Source organism: Choristoneura fumiferana, chromosome 23 (genome assembly GCF_025370935.1).
Source record: "Choristoneura fumiferana chromosome 23, NRCan_CFum_1, whole genome shotgun sequence".
Classification (NCBI taxonomy): Eukaryota; Metazoa; Arthropoda; class Insecta; order Lepidoptera; family Tortricidae; genus Choristoneura; species Choristoneura fumiferana.
Window position 1 is genome coordinate 6060982 of NC_133494.1, and position 11051 is coordinate 6072032.

Genomic DNA, 11051 nt, shown 5'->3' on the forward strand with positions numbered 1-11051 from the left:
GGAGCTACGCTCCGCTTCGCTCCCGCCTTAGCCTTCTGAACCTAAACTATCCAAGTCGCTTCAAATACAAATCAAATTAAAGTATAACTTGCAATGTAAAAAATTGCCCAAATGTTATTTGACAATTTGTTATTTGCCTAAGCCAATCATTTGCTACATAATTAATTGCCACATAAATGTGTGATGAAGTAAAATTTTGCAATGTAAAAATGTTGCGAAATAAAAAAAAATGCGAAGTAAACTTATGCCAAATATTAGTTTGCCAAATGAAACTTTGGCGAAAGGTTGGTTGCTAAGTGAAATTTGGCGAAACATATTTCGCCGAAAAGGCAGTACACCAGTTTCTTCACACACCTGATACGATAAACGGTATATACCTTACCGGTCGAACGGTGCAGTCTGGATTAGGATGTTTCGTAGTGTCTGTTTAAACAACGCCATTGAGCAAAGGTCGTTACTTACTTTCGCAGGTACGAAATCGCGTTAGGAATTCAATGAACTAATCAGTTAACGGTTTTTCTAAGCGCTTTTCCAAAGCTTATGTCAAAAAGCGTGAATACATGTTATTTTCTTCAACGACTATTGCGACTATAAAGTGTATGTCTGTACTAAAGTTTAGGTATTGATTTAGTTTAGCAAAAGCAATTTAATCAAGTCTCAGAAGATTGAGCTATGACGTGGCTAGGCATAGTGGCAATCGACTTGGGCTAGAGCGTGAAATTGGCTGATCCATTGGCTTTGTACGCGGTGAATCAATATCAGTCAATCTATGCTATACTAGTAAACTACATATGTGACATGCGACTTAAACTCGCAAAATTTTAAGAGGATGCATGACAAAAAATTATTTTATTGTTCAAAGGCGAGTGAATAAAGGGACAGTCTCTTAATTACTATGGCTCCATAATAATAATTTAAATACCTAAATAAGTACACAATAAACAATGTTAAAGACATATTATTTTTAATTATTAAACTAAGATCAAAAAAAATCTAAACAAAAAGTAACGTACTGTTCTGAAAGTGAAAATTAGACCTTATGGAACATGCCAGTTACGCGGTATTGCAGTATCACCGACGATATTATTATTATTCTCGTAAACTAGAGAATTTGAGTTATAAGATGCGGAGTTTCAGAAACTTTTGGGAGCATAAAGGTGTAATGATTTTAGAATACCGGGGATCAGTTGGCAATTTCAACAACTTTATTAGAGCTTCAAAGGCTGCCTTTAGTCCTAGGAGAGTAAATTGCTAACAGATAGTAGGCCTTTAAGAATTTCGTCATAATTTGTCTACGTAAAATAATCAAGAAATCAGGTACCTTGAGACAATATTAAATGGATCACTCGCTCACCTTTATAAATTTTATTTAGCCCAAATGTCCTCGAGGAACACCCCCTGCAATTTAATCGACTTACACATACGTGAATGAAGCATTTATCTTCTATCTTCTACTAATATAATATAAAAATATCGTGTCACGGTTTGTGGTCGCACTCCTCCGAAAAGGCTCGACTGATTGTTATATTTTTTATGTTTATTTGGTAGATATGAGAATAGGTCGTAATGTATTTTTCACCCCACTCGCCCCATCTCCATTTTATATTGCTGACCAATGTTGGCAACCCCAACACTAAGGTACAGCACTATCTCGATTGTCGATTCTTTGTTACAATTAAGATTTTTCCCTTCCCTTCTCTGTGCACCTATGTGCGCAATACACGTTTCACAAAGTGAGAATCCATTTTTATTTATTAAATCCCCAGCACGCCTAATTAAAGCTAGCGCTATCAACTAAATACAGTGCCTGCTCAAAAAAAAATGCTATAAAATAATATTTATAATAATATATGACATGTTAGGTTGTAGGACCTTGTGCAAGGTCCGCCCGGATTGCTACCACCATCTTGCTCGCTAATCCTGCCGTGAAGCAGCAGTGCTTGCACTGTTGTATTTCGGCGTGGAGTAAGACAGCCGGTGAAATTACTGGCACCCCTGGTGTTGCAGATGTTTATGGGCGGTGGTGATCTCTTACTATCAGGAGACCCACTTGCTGGTTTGCCATCCAGTTGAATAAAAAAATGCTAATAATCGACTGTCATCAATAGATGGCGTTGTACGAGCAAACGTTAAGCTTTAAAAATGATATCGTAACGTTTACATTATTATTTATAATTATTTTCAGATGGATGACACTTACAAAAGCCGTAGTTTACTACGGGCTGCCGTTGCTAGTGATTTCGTTCTTCTACTCTTTGATGGCTCAGCGGTTGTTAGCGAGTACCAGGGAGATGCCGGGAGCGTTGCACGGAGGACAGGGAGAGGCCCAAGCCAAGGCCCGGAAGTCTGTTGCTTGTATGGTCCTCATATTCGTTATAGGTGAGCAACTTGCTAACGTACAAACTAAATTACAATTAAACTACTTTGCTAATGTTGTTCGGAATTCGAAATAGATCGGTTGTCTTTTTCTTTCTCATACGAATCTTCAGGAAAACGAAGAAAACCGAGAAGAGTCTCGAGCGATATTATGGTTGTACTTACTGTAATATTATATATAAAATACATATAAAAAGTTCTGACACGTAAGACAGTGTTGTGGCGCGCCATGAAAGAGGCCTATGTCCAGCAGTGGACTTCTATAGGATGATGATGATGATGATGATAATAAAAAGTTATATTATCAGCAAGTTCCATATGGGCTATTTTTTCACTGGAAAATGCGTGACGTTCACAAAGTTGGAGATAGCAGCGATATGGAATAAAGCCTCGATTTCACTAGGGAACATGTCGCGGACACAGTCGAATCGCCCGAAATTCAAGTAGAAGTCTCTGCGACTTTGTCTCTCGACATTATCGCGTATCGACGCTCGCAGAGCATCGACTACCGACAAGTCCCGCAACCCGTGAAATGTCGCAAGCGACCGTCGGGCGACATCGCGCGGGACACGTAAATTTCGTGTCGGGCGACAAGGTCGCAGGACAAATGTCCCCTAGTGAGAACGGGGCTTAAATCAGAAACCGTGGACGCGACTACTGTTGCAGCAAGATTAGTGCTCTCAAAGTATAAATGCATCCCTAATTCAAAATACGATATAATTATGTCTTATTCTCAAAAGTCGTGTTCAACGTCGATCTGAGTTTACAAATAGACCCAAAGTGGAGGATATTGTTGTTGTTTACAGAACACGAATATTGAAAGTTGTTTTCTGGTATAAGCGGCAATTACATTATTTCGTTCCCCTTGTTCCCCACTAATTGCCATCTTACTAAACTAGCACTGGTAAGGGTCAAGATTTCTGGCCGCTGCTGCAGCGCGTTCGCTTCTCTCACTCGGCTCGCGCGTTGTGGTCGTAGCTTTTTTGCACATGCGGCAGCGGGTTTCATTTAATATCTATGAAATTCTTAAATATCATATAAACCACTTAGCACTCAATTTCTCACACGGAAAAAAAAATGTTCATTGAGCTGCCTGGAACTGTACTTCTTAGCTTTTAGTTTTATTGCAAGTTTACCTATTTTATTTTTCTCTGCTAAATGGCTCTAAGAGTTATTCTTATACATGGAATAAGAAACAAAAGTTAATTCTGAGAGATAAAATTCATGTTCAAAATAAACTTAAAGACTTGAAATAACCTATGTATCATGAAACTACCGTGAGACTCACTCATATTAAATGATATTGTAACGGATAACTCACGTCTTAAACCGGCTGCGCGTGTGTGCGTGTTGCGGCAGCCGCCGAGTCGCGTGCTCCTGAGAAAAATACGAAATAGCCCGAAACATGCCAAGCTAAACTCGGTTTAAGACGTGAGTTATCCGTTGCAATATCATTTAACCTATGTATCTCTGAATTTACTTAAGTTTAGTAACCTTTGAGATTAAAAGCTGCCATAAAATTAAAAAATGCGCACAAAAACACTGTTGTAAATCACCTACTCAGACCCATGAGTACCTAACATATTTATCTCAGCTCTGTTAAGCTAGCTAAGCTAGATACAACTCCGATGAAAGCCAGATATACTCTCTGGAAATATTGCTTCATTTTAGAATCAATGAGACTAGTACCTACTTTAATAATGTAGATTGCACTTCATCAATGCAATAAGTCATTGCATAATGCAATTGTGCTTCAGAAAAGAAACACAGATATTTTCCATGTATTTTATGTTAGAAAGAAAAATGAATTCAGAGTAGATAATTATTATGTACGAACAACTGTACATTTTACTTAGTAAGCCCCTGATTAATATGCAATACTTACAGAATTGTACTGGTTTTTAAGCCCAACTTTTCACAATCGCATCTCATCCCAGCCTTTATACGTCCCACTGCTGGGCACAGGCCTCCTCTCAGAACAAGAGGCTTGGGCCATAGTTCCCACGCGGGCCCAGTGCGAATTGGGAACTTCACACGCACCATTAAATTGCTTCGCAGGTTTGTGCAGGTTTCCTCACGATGTTTTTCTTCACCGCAAAGCTCGTGGTAAATTTCAAATGTAATTCCGCACATGAATTTCGAAAAACTCAGAGGTGCGAGCCGGGGTTTGAACCCACGACCCTCTGCTTGAGAGGCGATAGGTCAAACCACTAGGCCACCACGGCTTCATACACTTTTCACAATGTGCGTCTTAAAATAGAACTGGTTTTGTCACGGTGTAACGTTTTAACCCTTCATGAAACTAGATTTTAGTCAAATAAAGTAGACGAGTCGCATAAACAAGCTAAATCAGCATTACACAAAAACGCTGTCATCCTAAGCACCCATTCAAATTTAACTACTAGTACAGAACAGTAACGAGTAAAGTGTTGCGAGCTTCTCTAACGAAGGGCCAAAAGGCTCTCGCTAAATACATGTATTTGTTTTCAGTATTCTTCGTTTGTTTTCTGCCGTATCACGCCTTTGAATTGTGGTTCCATTTGTCACCTACTGCTCAAAGTGACTTTAATGATTGGACCAACGCTCTTAGGATAATGGGCTTTTGTTTGAGGTAAGTAATTGAGATTGATGTTTCTTTTCAGCCTCTTCAGATCCTAAAGTTGTGGATGAAAGAACGATAGAAAACGTCCGTTAATCAACTGATAACTTCAAGGGACGCTCTTTTGAGTTTTACTTGCAACTAAATTGAATTTGGTACACGCTTTTCATTTTGCTCGTTGCGTTTAATTTTTACGTGCTTTGTTAGCGTGCGCCAAGTTCGTTATTGAAAAAACTTGTGCATGTTATGAAAACACGAGAACAACTTTTTTAACGAACAGAATATGAAGGGTTTTAATGAAAAAAAAAATGGTCTGGTGGTCTTCGTAGAACAATAATAACCTTTCATGAGACTTGTTTTAATAAAATTGGTTCATTCAATGTTTCTAGTTAGGAAAGCGAAATAATTAATTTATAAAAAAATGTAGATTTAATTCTATTATATCATTGACACGAAAATAATTTTTGTTATACCATAATAAATCAACAGTTTATTACTAGAAATATTAATCTTTTGTTTGGTTGGTTTAAAGGGCTTGTAAAATTTACGAGTTAGTACATTTATTTTTTATATCAAGCACCTTGCATTATTGTTTGACACGAAACTATAGTAGTAAATTCTACAACAAGGGCATAAAACGAGCCATTTTACCAAAGACGTTCATACCGGGTGTGGCCTGTAATACGAGCAACTAATCAAAACATAGATCGTGCTCGTCAAACTGAGCAACATTAGTTCAGCGACTTTTAAATTTTTCCTTTTTCATACAAATTAAATACTGTAATCAATGTACGACTGACGTCGCCTGTCACGCTAAAAACATCAAACATTTTGCTTTACATTGCTTCTTCGAATAAACTTTTAAATGTAATAAAATTAAAAAAAACTTTAATTATCTTTAAAAGTTGTTGAACTAATGTTGTTCAGTTTGACGAGTACGATCTATGTTTTAATTATTTGCTCATATTACAGGCCACACCCGGTATAGCCACCCGATCCGGTACGGCGTCAAGGGAAAATGGGTTTAACGCTCGAATTTTACACTGCTTTTCACTTAGATTGTTCACTTTCTATGTACCTTTTATTTTTCATACATTATTGTATAATTATTATTTTTCTAGTTTTATTGATTTATTTTGATTGATTTGATAGATTTTTAGTTTTATATACTTAAATGAAAAAAATATAAAAAATATGTACAAACTTTTTTGATCAATTCATTTTGAGTCGTCGTGTGGCACAAACTGGACTTTAGTATAGAGCTATCGCGGATCAATTCGCCGCTGGAGGCGCTAGTGTAGCGTGAGGTTTCCGAAATGTCAAATCTCATAGTTTTTGGGTGAGCTACGCGGGTTTATTTATAATTAGAATAATTTTGTGAATATTTTGCATAACCTGAAATTAATTATGGCAATTATGCGTAACGGGGCAATGAATGTCTGTGTTTTGAGACAGTTTTGTCTTTAGGAAACTTTTGTTCTCCCTTTTTTCCGAACAAAACGGGACTACGCAACACTGTGGTTGCTCGATATTTTTATGGTACGGTTTTAAGGTGTATTAAATGTGATTTTAATCTAAACTTTGTTTTCACGCCCGTAAACAGACTTTGAAAGCCACACTTAAAAACCTCACGCAACAGTGGCGCCATCTAGAAAGACAAAAAACGATAACCCTCGTTACGCGACCGAAAATATACCTAGTGCCATCCACGAAGACGCGTGATTTTGTCAAAATTGGGCATTAATGACATTGTAATAAGAACCACGGCGCGCGTCATCGTGAATGACTCTACCTATACGCGACATAGCAACTTAAAAGATTACGTTCGTCTGGCTATGAGGTCTCTTTTCACTACACCGTATCATACCATGACCGTAATAGGAATGTATCAGGCACGGAATGTAACAAGACACGGACTACAACATGTCAACGGCGTGTCATACCCATAAGAAGCGCATCGGAACCGTTTTTGATGCTCACATGACACGCGACGGCGACGGTTGGTTAAGAAACATGCTAGTGGGCATAGTCTCATACTTTACAATACAAATAATATAGTTTTGCCTGACGCGATCCTACTACGGTCATGGTATGATACGGTGTAGTGGGTAGAAATCTTTACCCGAAATGTACTGACAGACTAATTAGAACTTTTTAGGATACAATAAAATTCAAGGATTTTTAGGATAAATAGTAGCCTATTTCTTACATAGTTTCCTAAACTCCTGCGTGAACCCTGTGGCGCTGTACTGCGTGAGCGGCGTGTTCCGCCAACACTTCAACCGGTACCTGTGCTGCCGGAGAGGATCTCTTCATCCGACCTGCAGTTCCCGGCTCTCAAGGACGGCTGTCTGCGAAACCTCCTTCAGGAGCACACATCGGCACCGGTGTAATAGGTTAGTTCGCATAGAAGGCATCCCACTAAAGTCCGGTCGGGGAGCATGAAGAATTTCGTACAATGACCTTTCATTATGTGTCTCGGTCGCTCGCGCGTAAATATTTGCCATCCATCGCGCTCGCACACATGAATTTGTACGAATGTGACATCAAATATTCACGCGCCAGTGATAGATACAAGTAGTGAAGCTCATTGCGCGAAATTCTTCGTGCTCCGCGACCGTACTTTAATATTATAAAATACGAATGTTTATTATAAATCTGTTTGTTTATTTGTTAGCTCTTTACGTATAAATAAACCGCTGAACCAATTTAAATGAAATTCGGTATAAGTACATATAGTTTGAGTCGCGGGCGTCAGGCTAGTTGGCACAAATATTGATAATTGTGGTATCAATGATATATATGACAGTAGTTTGCCACAACTCTCACTATGTCGTCAGTCCATTAAGTGTGAGGCCTGCCAACGCTTCGTCTTCCGGTTCATGGTCTTTTCTCCCACTCGAGGACTTTTCTACCCAACGATTGTCTGTTCTTTCTCTCAACTCAAAAATATGTTCTCAATAAACTCTTTAAATTCTTTTGTTATGAACATTAATTTATTTGTTGTTTTTTCTAAAGGAGTAAATCCTACTAATTTCTACTAATATTATATCTCTTAATGCTGGTAAAAATTTGGTCGGTATTTATGTAGATAGCTGTACCTTTGAATTACCTCGTAGAATATGACTTATCCCAACATTCCCACAGAATCTAAGTAAAATTTCAAAGTCTCAACCGCTACGTCTAGTCTAGAGACATGTTTTCAGTTTTACATGTAGGTAATGTAAATAGAGACAACTATTCATTTTTTAGCATTAGAAAAAGTGTAAACAATCTTGATGAGTCTTTTTATAAAAAAAAATTTTAAAAAAAACAGTAACTATTACTTATGATACCAAAAGAATAAAATAATGTGTATTTTCTTGCTAATTGTTACATATTTGCTGTGACTTATTTTTCAAAAGTGTTTTTCAACAAAAAGACACGTCAAGATCGCTTACCTTCTTTCTAATGCCAAAGAAACGAAGTATATTTACTTAAGTATATCATCTTAACATGAGTGAAGCCACGGGTAAAGGCTATAGTACCTTCTATAAAAGTACGTATAAGTAGATCTACTTACATTTGTTGAATTACTACACAAAACACATTTCAAACACATTTCTCTTTGACATTTTAATTTTATTGTGAATTTTAAATTATTTATTTTATTTAAATTTTTATATTTGACATTTTAATTGTTAGTTATTGCCTACTGTATTAATTTTTATCCTTAATAATCTAGCCTTTATTCTTTTTGATGTTAATTTTAATGTGCTTCCATTATGACGATCCCAATTTTAATTGCTGTTTTTATTTATATAATTCTTAGGATTTTATTTTTATATTATTATTAATCTAATTTCTATTACATTTGACGATTTCGATATGTAACTTGACATTTATACAAATTATAATGTAATACCTATTATATTTAATAAATAAATAAACAAAAGTAAACTAGTTTAGTAAAAATTACACTCAAGGGTTAACCAGAATAATTTCAGCAAACATAACAACACGACAGAAATTTTATTTTAATCAAAAAAGTTTTAAACAAACCTAACTTTACAAAATGACTCTACACTATATTTTGCTTAGAAGCAGGGCTCTACTAACCCTGGATATTTATAAATAAAAATGTATATAAGTAGCGTATTTTTTTAAATACTTACCTACAAATTTGTACGGAGCCCTTGCTTTAAGAGTTCAACTCGCACTTGGCCTGTTTTTCAACAAAAGTTACTTAAGTATTATTAATTAGGTACATTTTTGGAAGTGTGCTTGTTTGTGTGTATGTTTGTTCGTCTTTCACGCTGTAACGGAGCGACGGATGGACGTGATTTTTTGCATAGAGATAGTTTATGGGCCCGAGAGTGACATAGGCTACTTTTTATCCCGAAAAAATGCAGTTCCCGAGGGAACAGCGCGCGATATCCGAATTCCTAGTGTTGTAATATACTTAAACAGCCGGCGGCGCACGGTGCGATGCGCAGCGTAGCCGTAAATCCACACACACATGTACATCGTACATGCATATAATGTAATATGATTGATATTTTGAGTGTGGGTGAATATAATATATATACATACCTCCTTACAACATCCTTATTAGAAACAAAGTTGAGTTTAGAACTTTCTCAACAATTCTCGTGTTGTGTCATTTATATTTTTGTTAAACACGGAACAAGATATTACTTACAATAACTACTAAATTTTGCTTTGAAAATGCTAACGGTTGGAAGTTAAATTTCTTACTAAAAATTGTTAAGAAAAAAAATGACCTAGTTTAAGTCAGACTTGCACTGGAAGCGTTCCGTATCAATCAATTTACTATGCAGATATGCATGTTATCATTCTTGAAATCGAGCAAAAAAAAAATTTTTTTAGGAGCTCTATTCATATTAAATTTTATATTTGTTTTTTTTTTTGTGTTGGCTACAGTACAGCCCGAAGAATAAATCAGTTGCCCTTTATTTAAAATATTTTTGTTACCATTCATACCTTTATTTTCAAACATCATTCCACAGTAATGCCCTTTCAACTTTTGCAGGAACCCCTCAGAAAGCGTTGTGATATCCAACTACGACTACGGAAGCACTAAGAAGAAGAGCAACATCATGTCAAGGAACAACAGCGATGGAGTCACCATCATGAGTATCAGGGACACTAGCGACTTCCTCACTGGTGACGCCGCTGACAAGTGCATCAACAGATAGGTTCGATTCCGGGACACTTTTGAGCAAGTGTAATTGTGAAAAGACAGTCAGAAGACTTAATGTTTAGGATTAATATAGATTTGTGTTTCTTTTACCGCTACCGTTAAATGTCTATTTGGATCGTGTTGAGATAAAGCATCATGCAACTTTTTTTTGTACCAAATTTATAGATGTTTGCCGTCGTCTTTTGTTTATTGGGAAACAAACAGCTTTCAAAACCAAAGATTTAAAGGAAGAAGAAGAAGGTTTTGGCTGCAGATTTTTTAAGCTTAGAATGGTTAAGCGATCTGTGGTTGCTGGTGACTAATCTGTCAGACTAACTAATCAGCAAAAGGCACACAAGAATAGTATCAAACAATTAAAATGTAGTGTTAAGATCTGTCGTTATTAGTTTACTTGTACAGAATTTAATGTATTCAATAATAAAGGAAATGGCCGGGCAGTTATCAGCAACTCGGTTCCGCGCTTAAAAATAGATAATATTGAGTTTAATAAGAGTAATAAAATAAGTAACAAGCATTTAGAAATACTTTCCCTTTTCTACTACCATAAAAGCAAAAAAAAAAAACGAAAAGCGGTAATTATAAGTAGGACATAATTCCATTCTAATGTAAACAAGTTTATAAAGACCAAAGATATACATAATGAAGAATTTCAATACTTTTTTCTACAGCTAGTGAAAAGAAAGTGTACAAAATGGTTATTTCAAGTTGTCATAATATATTTTTAATGTGCAAACATATTTTTAAATGCCAAAGATATAATTTATAAATGTTGAAAATAGGTAATGATAATTGTGAGATTTTAATAAAAACCTATTGTAAATATTAGAGAGCTTCTATGATCACAATTTCACTGTAATTTTGTCTGTGACTCAC

General features: G+C 36.1%; 1 protein-coding gene across 2 annotated transcripts in view; it reads left to right on the plus strand.

The window, feature by feature from the left end:
• LOC141440893 (neuropeptide CCHamide-2 receptor-like) overlaps positions 1 to 11051 on the plus strand; it is a 109115-nt gene extending 98064 nt beyond the window's left edge. Inside the window, exons 5-8 of one of the 2 annotated variants that reach the window (XM_074105482.1) lie at positions 2186 to 2379; positions 4867 to 4987; positions 7189 to 7371; positions 10008 to 11051. In XM_074105482.1, the coding sequence (XP_073961583.1) occupies positions 2186 to 2379; positions 4867 to 4987; positions 7189 to 7371; positions 10008 to 10173 (664 nt within the window). In that variant the 3' untranslated portion in view covers positions 10174 to 11051. The remainder of the gene's footprint in view (positions 1 to 2185; positions 2380 to 4866; positions 4988 to 7188; positions 7372 to 10007) is intronic. The other variant, XM_074105483.1, reaches the window with a different exon arrangement.